The sequence below is a fragment of the Gloeophyllum trabeum genome, assembly GCF_000344685.1.
Source record: "Gloeophyllum trabeum ATCC 11539 unplaced genomic scaffold GLOTRscaffold_00011, whole genome shotgun sequence".
NCBI classification, from domain to species: domain Eukaryota; kingdom Fungi; phylum Basidiomycota; class Agaricomycetes; order Gloeophyllales; family Gloeophyllaceae; genus Gloeophyllum; species Gloeophyllum trabeum.
In genome coordinates this window covers 136860-157961 of record NW_006920420.1, presented here as the reverse complement: position 1 = coordinate 157961, position 21102 = coordinate 136860, and the positions used below count along the sequence as shown (strand labels likewise).

Genomic DNA, 21102 nt, shown 5'->3' with positions numbered 1-21102 from the left:
CATCATCAATTTCCCTGGTTATGGTACAATAATATGTGCATAACAAACTGTATTTTATGGATTGAAAGCATAGCCACCATTGCCTTTCTCGCTCAATAACAAGTTGCGGTGTGGCGATTTCCTACGCTCCGGTGGCGTGGCATCCCCTCACGTGCCCAGACATTCGCCGAACACGTTCGCGAACGCGTTCGGCGGGCGAACCTCCCAGTCGCCTGGACGTTCTCTTGTCCTCCTACCTCTCGCACGCACGTCCGCCATGCTCGAAGCGAAACTGAACGAAGCCGCGATCTTAAAACGTCTCCTGGATGGTACGTACTTGTTGGTTGGGAACGCGGGCGTGTCCTGATCGTCGAATGTGAACAGCCGTGAAAGAACTCGTCACGGACGCCAACTTCGAGTGCAACGAGGAGGGCATCGTACGTTCTCTAAGTGTGTTTCTACTGAAAGTGAACTTTGACGTGTCGGCTAGAATCTGCAAGCGATGGACAACTCGCACGTCGCCCTCGTCGCGGTCAAGCTCGAGTCGACGGGGTTCAAGCGCTACCGCTGCGACCGCCCGATGCCGCTCGGTGTCAACATCAACTCGCTGACGAAAGTCCTCAAGTGCGCGAAGGACGACGACATCTGCACGCTGAAGGCTGCGGACGACGGGGACATCCTCAACCTGACGTACGAGGCGCGGAGTGCGTTGCTTTCCTTAGCGCCCGCGGCGCGAATGCTGATGTCGTGGATGAAACGCAGATTCGGACCGCATCGCGGAGTACGACATGAAGCTGATGGACATCGACTCGGACCAGCTCGGGATCCCGGACACGGAGTACGACGCGCGCGTGACGATGCCCGCGAGCGAGTTCTCGCGCATCGTGCGCGACCTCTCGCAGCTCGGCGAGAGCGTGCGCATCGAGGTGTCGAAGGAGGGCGTGCGCTTCGCGAGCGACGGCGAGGCGGCGAACGGGAGCGTGCTCCTCAAGCAGAGCGAGGGCATCGGCGCGACGGCGAGCGGGAAGATCAAGGCGCCCGCGAAGGAGGAGAGCGATGGCGAGGAGCCCGGCCCCGAGGACGAGGAGGACGATGAGGAGGGAGGAAGTAAGAAGAAGGTGAAGAAGGAGAAAGTGAAGAAGGAGGATGGGGATGCCGGGGATGAGGAGGACGTGGAGATGAATGGGGACGCAGAGGAGGACGAGGAGTTCAAGGGGCGCAGCGATAACGAGGATGAGGAGGACGAAGAGGAGCAGGAGAACAAGAAGCGGAAGAAGAAGGCTTCCACCTCAAAGGTCCGTCCATCGTGGGATCATGCCTTCCTGACTGACTTGCGTAACAGAACGGGAAGCCATCGAAGAAGGCAAAGCGCTCCCTGGACGACGATCCACCCAATGCCGTCCGCATCGAGATGAATCAACATGTGACGCTCACCTTCAGTCTTAAATACCTCGTGAACTTCTCAAAAAGCGCGACGCTGGCCGACAAGGTGCAGCTAATGATGAGCAACGACGTTCCTTTACTAGTATTGCCTTCTCAAGTCTCGAACTTACTTTTACTGACATGTCGTCCAGGTGTCCTATGAATTCGGCCAGGGGTACATACGCTACTACCTCGCACCCAAGATTGGCGATGATTGATCTCGGCGTGGTCTCCTTGAATATCCGTATCTCTGCATTCTCGTGTTTCCGGCTGTTGTCATCTACTCATCGGTCTCGCTGTGTATCGTTATTTAATCAATACCATATCATTCTCTCACTTCACCTGGCCCATGGTCGTCCAGCGATCTCTCAACGTGCATCCGCGAAACTGCTACGATCGGATACTTCTAACCCCTGTGATATGCGTCCGTTGTGGTGTCCATGGCTCATGTTCTGGTAAGTAGCAGGGGCCACTTGAAATCTGTCGCCGTGTTCTATTATGTGAGTCTCATGTTGATTGGAAGAACTCCATGCTATATACATTGAGATGGATACACATAGCCTTGAAAATGGTTGCAATCAATCATGCCGTCAGGCGAAGAACATTAACAACTGCATAAGGAAGAAAATCAATGAATGCGTTTAGCAGGCAGAGCCGAGGAACCCCATCAGCCTTGAGGTGAAGTCTCATTGGAACGTGGAGAAGTAATGCGAGGAACGGTCACTGCCACCGACGACAACTTTCCTCGTGCCCGAGAGCTCGTAAGTTCTGGCATTGACATACTTGTAGTAACTGGGGACGTAGCAACGTATAACGATAAACAGGGAGTCGAGCATGCAGATGCGTGGCCCAGAACGTCTTGATTCAGAGATAGCAGAGATGGTGGAATCCATGGGAAGCACGTTCCACTTCTTACTACTCAGGTCGATAGCTAGTGTGCGCAGCTGCGGGACAAGAGCCGTGCCATTTTCGGCTTTGCGATAAACGAGGCAGTTGAAGGCAAAGTCCATGGATAACTTGGAGTGGTAATCAGTATGCACGGCCAAGTGCACGAGGGAAGGCAGGCTCTTGAGAAGTTCGCGGAACTGGGGGATATCGTCCAGCAATTCGCAACCTTCTAGATACAGACGCTCCAATTGAAGGTTGTAGGCCTGCACTACTAGAGTTACAAGGGGTACAAGCGGGTGCTCGCCCCAGGCTTCAAGGCGGAGAGTGCGCAAGTTGGGCACCTCCATGCAGGCCAGAACATCCCGATAATCCCCGGCGTGGAATGAGCATGAAAGTTTCTCAAGAGTAGGGAAGTATACATCCTCGTAGTCCCCGTCAGCCATGAGCAGGGAAGTGAGCGTCAGAGCCTTCAGGTTAGGGGAGTCTTGCAGCTGAGCAAGGCAGTCAGGGCTGAGAGTGTGGTAGTGAATGGCTATGTCTGTCAATTGCCGCGATACAGTTTCGAGGAACGACGTGTGAGTTGAAACAACGTTTCCAAACGTGACGCTCTTGAGCTGGGGCATGCGCAGCCCGGGAAACGGCATGACCGCCTCTCCTTCTCGTGACTTGGATCCGTACGACAGCCGCTCGAGAAATGGGAGCTCCGCATCACAATCAAGAAGCTTCTCAAGCATTCTATCCGTGACGTCGAGGCTCAGAACCCGGCATCGAAGCATGCACGCTCTCCACGGTCGGAGACATTCATCATCCAAGTCGGGCGGAGGTTGGCTGTCGACTACGAAGGAAACATCTAGCGCGCGATCTCTCGATCGAGTCATGCACATCTCCAGGAGGGGAGCCAATGACTTCAGCTTGCGCAGCAGCCGCGGCCCGGCGAAGGAGGTATCCATTGGGTAGGAGTGCACATCAGCGAACCAGAAGGTCGACCACAGCTCGCAAGTATCGATGGCGCAATCTCGCCATCGCCTGCATACACGGGATAGATTCAATGGCTTAAAGGATGGCCCCAGTTCAGTGTCTGGCTCATAACGAGAGATTGGTCTAGAGCATTGCAGGAAAATCCAGGAAAGCAATTCCACGGGAATACAGTGGACTGGAGGAACAACATTCAGCTGCCTGTTACGCGTACGCGTAGTGATAACTTTCACTGAAAGTGAACTCTGAGCATTGGATTCGATAAGAAAAGGCGATTTTACCCACTAGTACACAGATCACTTAGTCGACGTTGTCCGCCACGACAATCGGCAGACCGCCCGCGTTGTCAGTGTATCGTTATATGTGGATTCAGTGAGTTTCTGCACATATCAGTAATCAGCCTATCTTGCGCGTGAAGGCGCTTCAATATGTGGCCGAAGTTATCAACACTTACGAGAGCAACGAACCAAGCCGCTCCGGAGAGTATTGGCTGGAAACAATAAAAATGGGTTTGATGGTTCAAGAGAATACAAGTCCTACCTGCAATTACTGTCTGCGCAAGGCGTTCGACCGCAATGTACAACTTGAAGTCGCGTCGTTGAACTTGTGGCACTGGCAAACAGGCGTGGCTTCCTCGTGCGACTCACACGTGACTAGGAATCTCTCCAAGATCAGCAGACCTTCCCACGTATGTTTTCTGGAATTGCATAAGCCACAAGCCAGGAGTACATTCTTCCTTGCAAGTTGGGGGAGAGAAACCTTTCCGAATATATGACACGACGACGAAACATAAGGTGCGCTCCATGGAATTCATATGGACTACCAATAATCGTCAATTTGTAGGTCTATCATAATCCGTAGAAATGACCCATGACGGGGATGAGGATCAGGCGGAAGAGAACCTCAGCGGCGCCTACCTTACATTGTATCGCCAGCACTTGAACGACGCGCAATCCCATCTATCTGGCAAGGTCGAAGAGTCTTTACCTTCGTCCTACTATCCCCCATCGAGCTACTGGACGTCTTCCGAGAAGGACAAGTTCTTCCGCGCGCTTTCTGTTCATTCAAGGCTCAGGCCGGACCTTATATCTGCGGAAATAGGCACCAAGACCATCTCTGACGTCTGTATATACTTGGATTTACTGGAATGCGCCTCTGCGACTACGGAAGCTAGGATCCCGCGCGCGGATCTCGAAGCAGCGACTGAAGTTTCGGAGAAATGGATCACCTTTGAGGCCGAGCAAGCTGCGCTGCTAGCCTACCTTGAGCCTGGATGGTACCAGTCTAGTCTGACTGCAGGAAGGGAATGCGCGCGCGAGGAGAAGCGGAGAGAACTGAGGGTTAGGAAAGGTCAGGGCAAGGCGCGTTCCGCCCAGCGCGATCGGGAAGGTGAGATTGAACGGCGACAACTATTCAACGACTGGAAAGAGGCGCGAGAGAAAGAGTGGAAGAAGCGTGATGCGCTCGAGTTCCTGGATTACCCGCGACTGAGAGTGCTTGAGGCCATGCTGCGTGAAGATGAAGATAACGCTACAGAATTCGAAGTCCAGCAGAGCGCGGACGAGCATGCAGAGCAAGAATGCGATCCCGAGCAAAGCCAAACTGCCCCTGTTACGTCCCGTACACCACCTGCGGACGCAGGGATCAGTGACGAGGTGATTGATCCCGTGCTTCTGGCAGAGTCTGGACTCAAGCCGTCCGCCCCTCGGGCCGCAGAGCTTCATCAAGTTGCTGCTATGGCTGAGCCTGCAGCTTCTCAATCCCAAGTTGCTTCGAGCAGCCAGATTCTGTTCCCTCAAGTTCCCTCCGGGATGCCTTTTCCTCATCAAGATTCCGAAGGGTCTCCGAATGAGTTTGGACCGGGAATCTCGCCCAAAGTAGATACCGAAGGACTCGACGCTGAAATGAAAGATATCACAACACTATCTCCGCGGTCTCGACGCCAGCATCAAAAACGGCTGTACATGCGGCGAAAGCGGGCGATGATCTCCGGGGCAAATATTATCGAGCACGTCGGTAAATTGAAGCCTGGGCGTAAGACGCATAGTGTCGTGCCGCGCGTTCGCAAGGCTACCACGGAGGCCGCTGCAGAACAAGTAGGCCGTGGTGAAAGAGCGATGGACTTAGATGTGGATGTCACCCCGGAGAGCGTTGTAGCTGTCATCCAGGATACTCCAGGAGCTGAATCAGAAGGAGCTGACAAGGAGGCACAGCTACGGAAGCGCAAGATCTCTGGTAAGACGCTCCCGTATAGATTCAAGGCGGAGTTGGAAGAGCTCGGGGTCGACACTGCGTTCCTGCGTGATAATCACATGAGCCTTTTCCATCCTGCGGGGTTCGGGAGGTTGATGAGGTGAGCACAGTTGTTTTAGGGTTCTGCTGGACCACCTGACACGGCATTGTATCTGACATATAGACTTTACGGGTCGTTGCAGCCGGACGATGAGAATTCCACGGTAGCTATCGCTGGCTCCACTATCCAATTTTTCCATTCCCACTTGGTACATTTCGTCGAGGAAGCCGTTCAGCGAGCTATTGTCTCGCGAGAACAGGAGCTACAAATGAAGCTTCATACGAAAGTATGGCGGGTTTCGGACGATCAGGTGCGCTTTCCGATGGAGCCATTGGTGCACTCATGGACTGATGTATCCTCTCTAGGTCGTGCCTCGTAATGTTGCCCACGCTCTTGAAATGATGGGCGTCAGAGATACTGACAAGCACTCTGTCTTTGAGAGGCTGTCGGACAGGTATGGCTGTGTCAGTGACGCGAAGGCTCGTGCTACGGAGAACTTCAAGAAGAAAGTAGCCGCTCGCAACGCTCAGGATAAGGCTTTCAATCGCACGGCGAGTCACAACAGCGCGGCCGAGTGTGATGGGCGGAGTACGGACGGAGAAGACTCTCAGTTCCGAGACCCGGCTCTAGGCCAATCTGCACTGTCTTCCATCCCTCTGCACAGGGACATCTACGCTCCTGTGGTCCGACTCTCGGCCGCGCCGTCAGATATCCTTCCAGGCCCATCCCGGACCACTCGACAGCCCCATGCGTCGAGAACTATCTCCGATTACGCAGATATGGACTCCTTGATGCCTGCCGAAACCGAGGAAGAGGCATTGCTGGCGGAGCTGCTGGAGGAGGATGAGTTGGACCAAGAAGATTGTGCCCTCGATACTCGAAACGAAGAGGATCTCTGGGCACTCATCAGTGCTCGTGAGACTCCCACCACTACCTCGAAGTCCAGGTATAAAAGCAAGGCGTACATAGACGACAGTGATTAGGTCGTGCGTCGGCGGATAGACTTCTGTCGTATAAAGCTAGTACTACTACTGTACGCGTACATGCGTATCAACATCGTTCTATTTCTTCATGTCCCGGGTCTCACGATCCTCTTACATTGCAGACCCTAGCCAGAATATCAAGTACTCAATCTCGATCGGAGGGATTGACAGTGCCACCTTGCGGCACGTTGTCAAGAATGAGCCTGATGAGTTCCTCGTGATCTTCAACGAGTATGTGCGGATAGAAATTAATCTTGTAAGCTGTATCGAAATCGACAAGGCGTAATCCATATGACCGGTGACGATAGGGTGATACTAGGGATGGAAGAGCGGGAGGGGATTTCGGGGCCAGTAAGACATTATCGTAGCGAATGTCGTCGTTGAAAATGTGTAACTCCGATATGTCCTTCATGACGTCCCACAAGTCATCCTGGAGGTTCTGCGGGATAGGCCTCCCCAGAGGCAATTTCCCCCCCAAGCGCTCCAGCAACAGAATTGATATTGGGAACTTGGTCGTAGCTATGCGATTCCAGGAGGCGACCTTGGCGTGCGGAGGGAGTTCGGCCAGGAAGTATCCATAGTAGCGAGGTACTGCAACCCCTTGTAGACTCTCCATCTCTTCGTACAACCAAGCCTCCTTGGACAGATCATCGCAGAAGTCTCGATTAGCAACTTTGACAACCAGCGGGGGAATATCAAATGGCGTCGAGCAAGCACATATTTCGACATCGTGAACGGCCCCAGCGCGGCCTTTACCCAGGCCCTCTTTAAGCCTCACAATGAGGACTGCGTTTCCTGGTTCTGGGAGTGTAGACGAGGGTCGGGCTGGCATCTCGGACAGAGCAACCCCCTCCCGCCGAGACTGAACAAATTGGACGCAGTTTTGGGCTTCCGGAGGGGTACGAATGAGATGAAGGTCCATATCGGAGCCATTCTCGCTCTTAACCAGGCCACGAATTATGACGGCCGCGAGACTATTTCCGGCCTACAATCGTCAAGATGAAATCGTTCGAACTGATAAATCAGTATAATGAACGTACCAACGACGAATTAGCTTGAACACTCATTTGAACCGAGAAGAGAGGATACTCCAACTTGTGACGGCTCAATATAGGCGGACAGGTCGGGGTTCTCGGCTACATGTACAACCAAGACAAGCTTAAGGCGGCTATTCCGGCTTACAGTGCCTTGCATCGCATTTCCGCGCGCGTTGTTTGTCCGCGCCAGACACACCCTTTTCGGGTATGGGCAAATGCACGGCAAATCGAAAGGGCAAGTGGTTGGGCATACGGCGAGCTATATGGCTTTGTGACCTCAACTATAGCTATATACAAGACATATCATGCATCTTCCTAAGCCTTTCGAGCCCTTTCGAACGTCTGCGAATCCCTGCCTAGCCAAAGGAGAGACGGCAGGCCTACCGAAGTTACCCAAAAGGGGCACATTTAGCGCGGACAAACAACGCGCGCGCGGAAATGCGATCTTATGCAAGCCACTGTAGATCCTCTGGAGGCGTGAGACCGGTCTAAAATCGACCGGTATATTCGTTCGCTAGACAAATCAATTTCGGTCGGTAGAAGGCTGAAATTGTCCGCTTACCGTACGAAAGACACCGTATCATTTTGTCCCACCAAATTGTGAATTTCGACCCCCCCTCAGAACGGCCGAAAATGACATTTTCCAACCGTTTAGTGGTCTATTTCCATCTGGTTATGCAAACCACCATTCCTTGGCTTTGGCACCCCTAGCAGTCAGTGTGCAATGCAGTTGAGGCACCAACATATTTGTATATTCTCTATGTAGGTGTACAGCAAACTGTGTCATACCCGCCCTGACCCTGAACCATGCATCCCCCAGCCCCCCCTCCTCGGGGCACCCTATTCAAATCCCTACCAACAGCAACAACACAAAGACTACCTGCCAGATGTTAGATCAGTAGAAGTCGTACCACGGCCTCAAGGAAGCACTCACGTACTCGCATAGCTCGACACTGGAGATGGCGGCAAGGTGGTTGATACACCGATCCTATCGAGATATCTTAGATTCAGTAAACATATTGTACAACGGGTACCATACTCACTTTACAACGACCAACCAACTATCAGGCCTACGACACAGACACGTATTAGACTTCGTCGAGACGCAGGATCGAGAGAATGGACGCACCTTAGTGACCGAACTGCGGCCATCATCTAGCCTGCGACAGTACACGCTCACCGGGGAAGAAGGGCCATGTATACCAGCGGAGCTGCTCACTGCGGCGTCGGCGGCGTCGGCGGCGACGACGGCGCAACAGCGAGCGCATGGCAATCTTCGAACTCCGACCTGTGGGTTCTCACGACTGCTGCTGCGGATTCAACAGACAGAATTCGACCGTTTATCGTATGGAATGCCCATGTTTGGAATTCCAACTGGTTTCCATACGGCAAGCTATTTCGACCTTATTCGACCACTTTTTGGCCGAAAGTACAAAATTGACCCATTACCGGTCTAATTTAGGCCGGCCTGGCGCGCACAGTGATCGTTCTACTTCGTTCCCGCCAGCTGACACACAACTTCATAATCCTGGTTTCTAAGGTCACAGAGCCTTTTATGCCAAACAAGGCTGAAGCAGGGCTGTAATCTGAGACCTTGTACACCCGGCGCCTCGTAAATCAAGTCAGTTAACTAGGGTTTAGCCAGAATCTCGTAGGTTTCATGCCCGACCCTCCGTGTCGTACAACACAAGTCTGTCCTCTTTCACACATGTGCTATCGTGATGGAGACGCCGCATGAACAAGTGCCAATGGAGCGGATCGAAACAGACTGGTCTCCATCATGATCTCGTCTTCCGCGGCTTTGATGAATTGCAATTTGAATTTAGTACCTTCTCCAGTGGCGTGTTCAGCTTGCGAAGCAACTACCCCAGGTATAACAACGCAAGCTTTCGATGCCTTGTATCGACCAAGAAGGGCAACTCGGAATGGCAGTGAAATCACGCCACATGGATGCTGGGCATTCGACGTCTTCTTCCGGCTAGTACAATACGTTCTACGAATATCATACCGGCCTGATCGGAATGACGCTTCACCCTAAACCACTTCCGAAGTAATAATGCCTTGTTTCCGGACGCCGACCTGGCCTCGCCGCACCATCGTGGACACTAAGTCATCAGATAGGTGATGCTTCTCAGGTTGGAGCTACCTATAAAGCCAGTTTGGCTCTTTCGGGCTGCTGCGTCAATCTCTAAGGCTTCGCATTCATGGCTCAAGGTGCGCAACCAGCTCCTGGCTTCGACTGTCTCTTCACTCCGGATCGCTTCCATGCCACCTCCAGCAATCCACTTCCCGCCGGGAACTGGCTTGCCCCTGGGATACCCGGCAGTGGCTTTCCCTTCCCAACGCCGCCCGGGGTCATTCTACCACACACTATGGCTTTACAGCCTATTCGTCAGGGTAGATTGTCGACTAAGCCATCAACAACGAAAACAGCGGCTGCGGTGGAGAACTTGCTGCCCGCAGGTCAGCATTGTAAGGCAGTGTTCCGATCCCATAGCTTGTGGGAGAACTTGAAGCAGTACTGTCCCGGGGAACGTGGCGTCCTGCCTCCACCGCCTCCGATTCCATACCCTCTCAATCATCCGAACCTTCCGGCATATGTAGTTCAAAACAATGGATTTCACCAGGGCACAGAAGCATCGCAGTTAGCAGCTCAGGCACACAACCATGCTAATACTTTGGGAGTGCCTCGCTTGACAACCACGACGTTTATTCCCAACCAGCCACAATTCACCTATCCTCTGCCGTTCAGCGAACAACAATATCATGCCGTAGTTGAACTATGGGGTTGCTTCATTTCCCTTGCAAACAGGCGTCCCCCTGTTATTGAAAGTGAGCCAGGCATGCAGGACGAGGTTGTGGTTCAGATTTTGGAAATTTTAGACCGCGTTATGCAGGTAAATGTCACCATCTCATTATGGTCCAGTCAACTCATTTGTGTTACTGGAAGACTCGGTACCAGAACAAGGTAGACCGGGCCCCCCCGGTCCACCAACCTTTCGACCATGCGCGGCGCTCCTTCTACCCGCAATGGGGCCGAGCTTGTGCTGCTGCCCATCGTGATGGAGGACCTGATGCGGATGCAGATTCAAAAAAAGCAGGATATCCCGACTTCCTTTTTTATCGAACAGCGAGACGGTATGATACTCCCGCGGTCGCCGAAATAAAGAACATATGGTCCTATCCCAACAGCTTTGTGGACGAACTATACAGTGCGCGTCGAGTGGATCGCATAACGGGCTGGATCGACTTCAGAAGGAATTCTAGTTCCGATAAACTTATTAAACAAGTGAGTATATATCGTATGCTTGAGAAGGCTTCTGACTGTGGCACTTGATATCCTGCTCGGAACAATCAGGTATGGGGCCAGCTGGTATTTTTCTCGGCGAGTTGGGGTTTCTGGACCAACGGCGACTACATCTTCATCTTTGTCAAGACGGCTCACAACCATCTCACGTTGTCCGATAAGAAGCACTTGACGGACAGTGATGTCATCCGGGCCTTGGCTGGCATGACGTTTGCTGCGATGGACATGGACCGTCGTCCTTGGGTGATCGACTGGTTATGCCCGTACAATGATCGCCAGGCCGATTGGTGATCTGCCGCCACATGGTAGCCTCCATTAGATACTAGTAACAGCTTTTGCTTATTCACAATGCACATGTAATGTTTCTGTCTCTGTCTAAGGATATATCGATACTATTGTTATCACTTATTCAAATTGATCTCCAAAGCTGACTTTGACAAGGAACGCCTGTCATGAGGTGTGAGGTGCCCCGCCCCCTCTCGTATGTGGCCTCCAACCTCACCCATCATATGCTTTGTTTTGTCATCTCTTCGGCGTTGGTGCAGAGCTTTATTATATTTCTTGAGCCAGAATAGTCCCGTCTTCCAAGGCATGAGCTTCAACTCGCGCAGTCACTGAACCGAGGAAATATAGGGAGTCCAAGAAAGCACATCGGATAAGGACGAATCATGGAGTCAATTGCAACCATAGAAGATATATCCATGCAATGCACACATAACTAGCATGAACGTAGACCATGTCAATAGAATAGCAGTGCATAACATGGCAGAATTTCGAGAGCATTGAGATAGCGAGCGACAACCAGCGTAGAACTGTCCGGACACATGCGCTATGGACTAGCGTCACCTGGGGGCTTCGATATCAACATGGAACGAAACTCCTCGATACAGTCATTCAGCCGCGTTTCCACCTCCCGAGCGTTCTCGAGTAGTGGCTTGATATTCTGAGGGGTCATCGCCAACTTCGGATCAGTGACAGGACTGTCAGACCCAACGGACTGTGGAGGCGCAGCCCTCACAGAGCCTGACTTCCACCTGCTCTGCGCAACGTGCGGAGGCCCACACTCCCCCTCGCCACCCCCTATTCCGTCCTTACTGAACATTCTGGATCCGGAGCAATACCTTCCTCCCCGCACCACCCTCCACTTTCTTCATCGTATCTCGCACAAGCTGCGTGGCCTCCTCGTCACTCGCACTACCAGGAATCGTGACGACCTCGTGTTCAGGCTCCCTCAGCTGAGGCAACGCTATAGTAAGTAGACAACATGACATCAGAAGAGAGTCAGGGCGCCCTACCTTTCCAGCGCGAAGGATGTCGATGATAGCTGCCGTCATCTCCTCACGCTCCTCCCTCGAGTGCTCGTTATACCAACGACTCTGCAGAGACCCGCATTAGCGTACAGCATCATCTGATCTCTAGTCCTGGACCGATACGCACCTGCCAGAACCTACAAGTTTTGAGGTTTTTGAAGATAAAATACGACGTCGGCGCGCTCAGCGGCTATTTCGATATCGCGCCGTACGAGACGAGTGTCGCATCCGCGCCGGTGTAGAAGACTTAATTCATTGCGACGCCATCATACCATACATTATCCACGAAGACGAGTACTCCCGTTGACCCAGACACACGAACCTAGTTCTGTAAGTCCATAACGTCCACGACGAGCTTCTCACCCGACACTACTCCATCCTTCAGCAACGCGACCGCCTTGTTCAGAGCTTCCACTGAAGAAGATCCCTCTATCACTTTGGCTCGCAGCGGCTTTACAGCTCCTTGGCCGAGCAGACCGGGGACAATCTCAGTCTGCAGGTGTGATTTCAAGAACGGATTCTGTCCATCAATAGTTAGTGTTAGCGGCAACCGATCGAAGTCTCAAAATTTCAAACAGTTGCTCACGCACCTGCTCGTAGATATGCGAGGTAACCAGTATCACCTGGACCTTGTTTGGAAGCGCGTCTTTCTCGAGCTCCACTCCGAGATTGCTAGCTGATCGGCCCCCAGATTTGATCGGTACGAAGATAGCCACCTTGCTCGCCGGGTCGTTGCGGACAACTTTTGCTATGCGAGGGATCGTCTCTTTGCGATTGGCGACAAAGTCCAGAACTAGGTCGACCTCCCCAATTTCTCTCGCGAACTCAGGGCTGTTGTAGTCCACGGCCTTGCTTGCTCCGAGGCTGCGGATATAGTCGTGATGTTTTGGCGAGGCTGTCGCTATGATGTTGCGATATCCGGTGAAAGCGAGCATCTGGACGGCGAATTGTCCGGTGGCGCTGGACCCGCCCCAGATAAGGATCCGCTTTCCCTGCTCCTCGGCCGAGAGGGGAGGGAAGTCCTCGTTTGGGAGTCCGGTTCGCAGCCGTAAACCCAAGCCGTTGCTCTTGGACGTGACGCTGTGGAATACTGGAACCAAACCGAGGGAGGTGACAGCTGCCACTGAGTCCACGTTTTTTGGAAGCTGAGGATTACGAGTTAGGTGCTGTCTATTTGCAATCATAAGAATGGCAAATAAACCTTTCCAACCCGATTACCGGGTATAGTAACGATTGCTTGAGCAGCTTTCTGCTCTTGAGGGCCGAAGACGTTTGCTACGATGCGGTCGCCCTTCTTCACGTGCGTAACCTCGCTTCCAGCGGCGATGATTGTACCGACTAAGCTGCCGCATGGGATGACCGGGAATGTCGCAAACTAGTGTAACCTATCTTAGCGTGCAGAAGTGATGGCGGAAACGCAATGCAGCTCACGATGCCATGATGCCCCTGCCATACGTCAATCGGTGCTGGCGAGACATAGTCGGGCGCAACCTGCACATGGTCGTCCCTCAAAGCCGGGGTCGGGACGGAAATTACTTCGAGCTTTGCTCCAAGAGCAGGAAAGATGATAGCTTTGTGCGACATTCCTGAAGCAGCGTATATGTGATGTTAACGATGATGTCAATGCAGGATGATTGTGGTCCCTTTAAAACCGTCAGAATCAGTGGATTACTCATGATCATCATGTGGATCATAATCGATCCTCCTTCTGTCGCTCGGAAAGATGACACACCTAACATGACATCTGCCGTTCGGGCTGGCTGCCAGGGCGTGCAGACCTGCCGGTGGTCTCGGGTCGCATCGCAAGTCGTGGTGAAAGGAAGCTGAATCGTATGGTACAACGCAGGTCAGTCAGAAAGCAGAACATGTCTGGTCCAACCAGAGCGATCCTTCTATGAATTCTAGCTACCTTAGGCCTGTACGACGTTGAGATTAACTCCGAAATAACGTGATAAGGTGCGGCAACTTCTAGCAGCTTCGGCTTGACTTCGGCATCCTTGCATTCGAAACAATGCCACTGGGGTTAGGGTTGCCTTCAGCAGCCATGCTCCGGACCGTCAACTCGCCTGTGTTGCGGCTTTCCCGTCCCTTCCACATCCCGCGAGTATCGTCGCTCCCGACGCGCAAACTCGCTACAACTCTGCGCCGCCTGGCCAACAGAGCTGTCGTATACAGCAGTAATGGCGAACCATCCAGTGTGCTTTCCACGATTTCCTATCCCGACCTCCCGCCTCCGCCTCCAGATGGGGTGAACGTAGAGTTCCTGCTGTCTCCTATAAACCCGGCGGATAGGAACTTAGTACAGGGTGTATACCCCGTCAAGAAACAGACTGAGACCTTGGGACACAGCAGCGGTGTGTATGTTGGAGGTAACGAGGGCTTAGCGATCGTCAAGAGCGTGGGAGAGGAAGCGCAGCAACAGTTCGGGTTGAAGGAAGGGGACTGGGTGGTTATGGGTAAACAGCAAGCGGGGACATGGTCGAGCGAGCGGTGTGTAGGTGCGCAGGACGTGATCAAAGTACCGAAGGACATTGGGGAGGTACATGGCGCAACAATTACGGTGAGTGCTTCTGCAGGAAGTACATAGATCGCCAATGTTAGTTGGTCTGCATTTCTGCTCCGATAGGTAGCTGGGCTATACAAGGAGAGCATGGTCTGATTTCCGACAGGTTAACCCGCCGACAGCGTATAACATGCTTCGAGACTTCGTCAACCTGAAGGAGGGAGATTGGGTGCTACAGAATGGAGCCAACAGTGCCGTAGGTCTCGTCCCAAGCCTTCAGACGCTTTATTTCACCATTCACTAAAACGCGACAGGTAGGAGAGGCAGTAATACAGATCGCCGCGCATCGTGGCCTGCGGACGATCAACTTCGTGCGCAACAGGTAGTATCTTGCTTTCGAACCTCTGCATGCATCTGTATTCACGTACCACGGTAAAGAACGGATATCGACGGACTAAAGCAACACCTCCAGTCTCTTGGAGGAACACACGTCTTCACTTACGATGACTTGTCCGACAAATCTACGATCAACCACATCAAGTCGCTCATAGGCGGTAGCGTACGTCAATTCCTCGGTACCTCCCGTTCAATCTGCTTACATTCTTTGTGCTTGGCGCAAACGCAATGTACGTTCCGTAGGACCCCAAGCTCCTGCTGAACTGCGTCTCCGGCAAGGACACGACCTCCATGCTGCGTCTTCTCGGCGCGGATGCGACACTCGTCTCGTACGGCGCGATGTCGAAACAGCCGCTGAGCGTGCCGACGTCGTATTTTATCTTCAAAAACCTCAAGACCTGTGGGTTCTGGCAGGTGCGTAGCGGTCCAGGACTAGAGATCAGATGATACTGTACGCTAATGCGGGTCTCTGCAGAGTCGGTGGTATAACGAGCACTCGAGAGAGGAGCGCGAGGCCTTGATGAACGCTATCGTCGATATCATCCGTGCAGGGAAGGTAGGGCCTGTGCACTCTCGCTCTCGCTCTCGTACTCGTACTCACTGCCCGCTGTGGTGCTTCGTCAGCTGAGAGAACCAGAGCACGAGACCGTCACTATCCCTGGCAGCACGAGTGATGAGGAGGCTACACAACTCGTGCGGGAGACCATGAGGAAGGTGGAGGACGGTGCGGGGAGGAAGGTATTGCTCCGGGTCGAGAATGTTGAGTAGATGTGGGGAAGGGGAAGGAGTAGAGAAGAGAGTGCAAGTATGCATATTGGGCAGAGCCGGTGATCCGTGTTCGTTGCGATTGCAGGGCGTTCCAATGATTTTCGGGCGGTCGCCGTTATCCGTATAGATCGGATGTGTAAGGCATCTGTGCGGCGTAGTACTTGTCCTCTTGCTGTGTCTGTCACCAACACCAATACCGGCGCACGTATTCCGACGATCGTGAGCGTCTATTGAGACGGAGGGAGGTACACGTTGGTGGGTAATACAGGTTTCGACGGAGACATCGAGTAGGTTTAAAACGTGTAGATACTTGAGAGCGAGGTAGTCACAGCTTGGCAGGCTGATATACATCGCTATATAATGATGTATATGCAAATGAGATAGTACCCCCAGTTCGCTGTACGCCACACATCTCATTCCACGCCGCGCGTGCTTCCGTATAGTCAAAGAAACAAGCTACCACAAAATTAGACGTATAACTCATAGCATATAAGAGAAGGCATGCGCTGCAAAAATCTTTCAATACGCCCAAGATGAAGTCGATTGGAGAATACACATATTACGAGTCCTGAGGTACGAAGGTCGAGTCCTTACGCACAAAATATGCCTGCGTGCCGAACGTTGTACCCCGTGAGAACCGTTTGTGCCGAGGAGTCGTGGGAGTTATGTTTTGTATTGCAGACTACATTGTTGAAACTCCGATTGGAAGTCCGGTTGTATGTGAGACTACAAAACCACTTTTGGCGCATTTTTGTAGTCTCTGGGACCATTGTTTGCACATTTGCGGGCTCGAATCTTCGTCTTATCTCTCTTTTATTTCCTCTAGCCTGGGGCATATGCTATACGGGTCTACAACAATATTTTCGTGAACTTATCGATTGTGTGTCTTGTCCTAGTCTGCATGGCGGTTTTACTTTTATTGCTTATCGTGGGAATTGACTATTGTAGTGGCTTGTAGTCAGTGGCTGAGGTGCGGGCCGCGTCGGTTTGAATTCCTGGACTCTGATTGGCTCTTGCCTTCTATGACATATGATTGGCTCCTGCCTTCTATGACATAGGCTCTCTGCAGGTCTGCAGAGCCATTACATCATTGGTATCTGGAACTGATTGCAGGCTGCAGAAGGGCCAGAAAAATTGTGAAAAATGCGGGAAATTCATAATATATTCAGAGCTCTACAGCAAATCAAGGAATATACAAGATGATCCTGAGAAGTCTAGTGAAATTCAAATAATACTCAAGAAAGATAGCAATATTTGTGTCAGCTCTATGATGTACAGTGTAAAATAGGGAGTATCTTATGCCCAGCTCAGGACTCATAACCAGCCATGCACAGCATTGGCCCACTCCCCCCAAGTACAGTATAGAGGAGAGTTACTACATGCTAGGTTGCGACGAATAGGACTACATTGTTCACAGCACCCAGTCAGCGCGACGGTCATTGTAGGGGCACAGCCAGTCGACCAACCAAGGACGCAAGCCGGTGTCCATGGCTGCGAACGTCATGCCAGCCAACGCGTGTATGACATCGGGACTCGTCAAGGGCTTCCTATCGGACAGCGTGATCTGATTTCGCCCGGTCCTGACAAAGATAAAAACGCAGCTACCGTTCACCCAAAAACCCGAAGTGGCGGAGAAAAACACAAGTTCCCCCCAGATCTGATAAATTGGTAAACCAGGTTGTGCTTGTCATTTACCTTCGCCGTCGAAAGGACTTTTCAGGACGTACCTGTCTTATCAATGCATGGGCTCTGGTTTCCCCCACAAATTTAAATTTGCCCGTGATACTGTCAGCCACTTCCACGCTGCATATATCGTCCACGAGCGCGTCGGGGTACACCCACATTGTCTTCACTTCTACGACTGCCGGTGTCTGCTCTGGAGAGGCTATTCGATAGAATAGAAAGTCGGGAAACCCCGCCTTCTTGTAGTCCGTCTTCGGATCTATGCTTCGGTTCCTGTGAACACCGGCGCATGCACGGCCCCACTGTGGGTAGAAGGAGGCAGCACCTCCGTCGAAAGGGATGTTCATGTCCGGGGGGGGGGGGGGAAGATGCTGGAAGTTGTCGTACCTAGTCTATCAGAAGGCGTGAGCTGAGATCCCTTCCTGGGTGATACTCACTCGCACAAGTAGATTCAGGACTTCTAATATCTGAACCAGAACCTCATCCTGCATCGCAGGTTCACTTGTAATGACTGCGGGCGGTCTGTTGACGGTGAGAAGGAAGTGTCCCCATAGATCTACGATCGCCTTATACTGTTGGTCGCCGGCTGTCAGCTGATATGTCTGGCCGGGGACCCAAGTCGTAGTTGTCAAATTCTGGACAGCCATCGCTTGCGCGTTGTGGAAGGCCGTATTTGCTCGGTCAACCAAATTCAATGGCTGATGGAAGTTTCTATTGGTCAGAAGATCCGCAGGAAGAAGTATGTTGTGGAGCGGATGGGACGGATAGGGTACAGGTGCCTCAGGAGGGGTAACACCGCCGCCCCCCGGACAGTACGACTTGAGCTTCTCCCATAGATTGTGAGACCTGAGAACCTGGGCACACTGCTCGCTAGAACGCGGCAAGTTTCGAATGGCGGTTGCGGTCTTTGTCTTAGAGTTGCCAGTGGTGATCGCGGCTGTACGAACAGGCTTTAATGTCATGGTCGTAGTAAGATGAGTTCCTGCCGGAGTTGGGAAAGGAAACCCACTGTTGGGAATATTCGGCACAACAGACAGTCCGACAGGAAGTGGATTGGTCGAATTGCCATGGAACCTGTCAGGCGTGAAAAGAAAGTCGCGATTCGGGGCAGGCTGAGCCATTGCGCGAGGAATGCAAGTTGTGAACGTCGCCGGATATAACGTAGCCGCCCTATACCGCTATTAGTCGGCAAGAAAGGCTCTGGGAAGGACTCATACTGTTCCAATGTGCCCTGCCTTTATAGTACACTTCCCATGTGCACCGCGAAATATGATTAAACGAGGCCGGAGGATGATTCCGCTAGAACAAGGCACGGGGTCCAGAGTATAAAGCCTCAAGGCTGGGCTCAGCAAAGCTAGGAGTTCTGATTGCAAGTACAAGACGTTTTCTATATGACTCATCAATGAATTGCCCTTCTTCGATAGCTGGAATATGGGCGTCGAAGGTACCTACCAGTACGCCTCGTCAGTGGCTCACCAAAGAACCACTCATGCGGGCGGGAATGAGCGTGTGGAGAAGCATGTGTATTCGGTTGATCTGCCACCCCAATCAAGCCTCATCATGAGAGGACTGCCGTCGCGGTCGAAAGCGCTCACGGATGACTATGGATGACTCGAAGTGGTTGCGTGCGATTTGATTCATTGGATCGATTGGAGGTGGCTGCGGGATTACGTCCTCTCCAGGCCACCGAAGTCCTCCCCGAGGAATGGAAGGTTCGGACTGCATGCTGCGTACTCAACATGACGAGGAAACATACCGGGAAGAGACAGTGGCGCCGGGCCAACCCGGCATTCTTCGGCACTAATCCCCGGTAAGGCCGAGTCGCCGTTATGCGATCCTGCATGAAAGACCAAGCATATCGTGCGCCTGCATCCAAGACAAACTCCTTCCAAGATGGCCCTTCTATCGTCTTTACCGTCGTTGGTACGCCTTCGTTATCACAATGCCGCACAAGTATAAATTAATCAACATTGAAGGTGGCAAATACTGTGGCTACTGTTATACTGCGCGGCCTCGTGGAAGACGAGGCTGGAAGTCCTATGACGCTCCACCTGATTCGGACACCCCCAGAGGCCCAGGACGGTCTTCGGTTCTACGATCCTACACAGTCAGTACGAATTCTCCCGGAAATGCCAGCCCGGCCTCCATCTTCTCTCCCTGAACCTGGAGATGCCGTCCTCGACATCACTGTTGCAGGTCAGCTCGGCCAGGGACGTGTCGGGACCGTTCACATCGCTGACGTCTGGTCCTGCTCGGTACCTGTCGATATACCGCCATTAGTCGTTAAAGTCGCGAACCGCGACTTCTGTGACAACCTCTCCAAGGAGGCATGGATGTACGAGGAGATGGAGAGCCTACAAGGCGTCGCAATACCCCGCTGCTATGGTTATTCTGTTTCTGAGATCCCTCCGCACATGAAGGTCCTCGGGTGGGACCGCGTCGCCACGACAAAGCTTCCGATATCGATTCTGCTCCTGGAGCGCGTCGGGGGGCATTTGCCTCTGGGGAAGCCTATCCCACAAACCGTGCAGGATGATTTATGGAGAATCACCAAAGATTTTGGGGAGTTACATATCTTTGACAAAGACCTCCGGTACGACAATGTCCTGTTCGCCCCGGACTCACCTCCCGGTCTCCCGTCGCTGGTGTCACCCTTCAGTCACCGGTCCTACGTATTGCGAGTCGTTGACTTTGACCTTGGGTACAAAGTTAATCTACCCCCGCAGTCGCTGGACTTCCATCACAAGCATCTCGTCCGGCTCATCCTTGACAATGTGCCCCGCGGTAATGTTGTAAACCCCTTTGATGATTGAACGTTTCGGGGGAGCTAGTATTAGTTCTACAATCAGATATACTGTTTAATCCGATTCCTTTTGCTACTTAGAAACATCACGTATTCGTCCGGAGCTCCTCTCGTTGGCACCTCCCTCTGCCCGAGTCTCATCCGTTATTTGTTGACTGGTCTGAGGAGAGCCCTAACCTCAGTGCCTCGTTGCTTGCCGGGGAATGACCTCGGCAATAGCACGCGAAACGCCTGCACCCCAAAATACTCTTATCCAGCCCGCTTTGATTTGTTCTATGGTGCGGGCCAGCTAGTTACCACCACTTTTGTAGGCTTGATCCTGCGCCTCTTAAAAAAGACTTAGTAGACGAGCAACTGTCTTTAATGGAGGCTTGTACCCGTTTAGTATCAGCGTCGCAGAAGTCCCCCCCAGGCTCTCGCGCGTGCTCAAAAAGGCAGGATTCTCCGCCCAAAACGGCAGGTGCACATTGGTTGGCATCTGCCGGACCTCGGCACGTATATAGTCTCGACCTCTTCAACGCTTCCTCTACCCTACACCGAGGGTTATACTGCCTATAACGTACGCGCTGAATGCGCAAGAGCGCATAGAACCTCATGTACACAATTCCTTTAAAGTGGGGGGGTCGAGGCACTAAATGTGGCCCAGTAGAAGCCTTACTGGGATCAAAAATCACGCTGAGAGAACTGTAGCTTTTCAGACTGTCTCCTACTGCCAATGGGGAGTCCCAAAGCTCAGTAGCTCCTCCTGGTACATT

General features: G+C 52.5%; 9 protein-coding genes across 9 annotated transcripts; 5 read left to right on the top strand and 4 right to left on the bottom strand.

Annotated features, from left to right (window-relative positions):
- Nucleotides 1–256: 256 nt before the first annotated feature.
- Nucleotides 257–1619, top strand: GLOTRDRAFT_107089 (proliferating cell nuclear antigen; the record flags this gene model as incomplete). The annotated part of the gene is made up of 6 exons (XM_007870087.1): nucleotides 257–308; nucleotides 364–416; nucleotides 470–683; nucleotides 742–1274; nucleotides 1322–1504; nucleotides 1554–1619. The coding sequence occupies 6 exons, from the start codon at nucleotides 257–259 to the stop codon at nucleotides 1617–1619; spliced, it is 1101 nt and encodes a 366-aa protein (XP_007868278.1).
- Nucleotides 1620–2087: 468 nt separating this feature from the next.
- GLOTRDRAFT_131234 (uncharacterized protein) lies at nucleotides 2088–3239 on the bottom strand (the record flags this gene model as incomplete). The annotated part of the gene is made up of 1 exon (XM_007870086.1): nucleotides 2088–3239. One exon carries the CDS (start codon nucleotides 3237–3239, stop codon nucleotides 2088–2090), a length of 1152 nt encoding a protein of 383 aa, XP_007868277.1.
- Nucleotides 3240–3984: 745 nt separating this feature from the next.
- GLOTRDRAFT_139932 (uncharacterized protein) lies at nucleotides 3985–6939 on the top strand. The gene is made up of 4 exons (XM_007870085.1): nucleotides 3985–4058; nucleotides 4108–5617; nucleotides 5681–5867; nucleotides 5923–6939. The coding sequence occupies exons 2-4, from the start codon at nucleotides 4128–4130 to the stop codon at nucleotides 6538–6540; spliced, it is 2295 nt and encodes a 764-aa protein (XP_007868276.1). The 5' UTR covers nucleotides 3985–4058; nucleotides 4108–4127; the 3' UTR covers nucleotides 6541–6939.
- Nucleotides 6092–7607, bottom strand: GLOTRDRAFT_139931 (uncharacterized protein; the record flags this gene model as incomplete). Its single annotated transcript, XM_007870084.1, has 2 exons — nucleotides 6092–7525; nucleotides 7581–7607. 2 exons carry the CDS (start codon nucleotides 7605–7607, stop codon nucleotides 6686–6688), a joined length of 867 nt encoding a protein of 288 aa, XP_007868275.1. The 3' UTR covers nucleotides 6092–6685.
- A 2174-nt stretch (nucleotides 7608–9781) lies between these two features.
- Nucleotides 9782–11175, top strand: GLOTRDRAFT_95011 (uncharacterized protein; the record flags this gene model as incomplete). The annotated part of the gene is made up of 3 exons (XM_007870083.1): nucleotides 9782–10474; nucleotides 10528–10866; nucleotides 10936–11175. 3 exons carry the CDS (start codon nucleotides 9782–9784, stop codon nucleotides 11173–11175), a joined length of 1272 nt encoding a protein of 423 aa, XP_007868274.1.
- Nucleotides 11176–12516: 1341 nt separating this feature from the next.
- GLOTRDRAFT_78944 (GroES-like protein) lies at nucleotides 12517–13813 on the bottom strand (the record flags this gene model as incomplete). Its single annotated transcript, XM_007870082.1, has 4 exons — nucleotides 13626–13813; nucleotides 13396–13569; nucleotides 12785–13339; nucleotides 12517–12714 (listed from the first exon to the last, which is right to left on the bottom strand). The coding sequence occupies exons 1-4, from the start codon at nucleotides 13776–13778 to the stop codon at nucleotides 12517–12519; spliced, it is 1080 nt and encodes a 359-aa protein (XP_007868273.1). The 5' UTR covers nucleotides 13779–13813.
- A 425-nt stretch (nucleotides 13814–14238) lies between these two features.
- Nucleotides 14239–16087, top strand: GLOTRDRAFT_139929 (NAD P-binding protein; the record flags this gene model as incomplete). Its single annotated transcript, XM_007870081.1, has 7 exons — nucleotides 14239–14754; nucleotides 14864–14957; nucleotides 15016–15079; nucleotides 15136–15256; nucleotides 15337–15507; nucleotides 15569–15649; nucleotides 15718–16087. 7 exons carry the CDS (start codon nucleotides 14239–14241, stop codon nucleotides 15859–15861), a joined length of 1191 nt encoding a protein of 396 aa, XP_007868272.1. The 3' UTR covers nucleotides 15862–16087.
- A 1185-nt stretch (nucleotides 16088–17272) lies between these two features.
- Nucleotides 17273–18665, bottom strand: GLOTRDRAFT_95008 (uncharacterized protein; the record flags this gene model as incomplete). The annotated part of the gene is made up of 3 exons (XM_007870080.1): nucleotides 17273–17518; nucleotides 17589–17915; nucleotides 17982–18665. 3 exons carry the CDS (start codon nucleotides 18663–18665, stop codon nucleotides 17273–17275), a joined length of 1257 nt encoding a protein of 418 aa, XP_007868271.1.
- Nucleotides 18666–19583: 918 nt separating this feature from the next.
- On the top strand, nucleotides 19584–20357 carry GLOTRDRAFT_46075 (uncharacterized protein; the record flags this gene model as incomplete). The annotated part of the gene is made up of 1 exon (XM_007870028.1): nucleotides 19584–20357. The coding sequence occupies one exon, from the start codon at nucleotides 19584–19586 to the stop codon at nucleotides 20355–20357; it is 774 nt and encodes a 257-aa protein (XP_007868219.1).
- Between the last annotated feature and the right edge of the window lie 745 nt (nucleotides 20358–21102).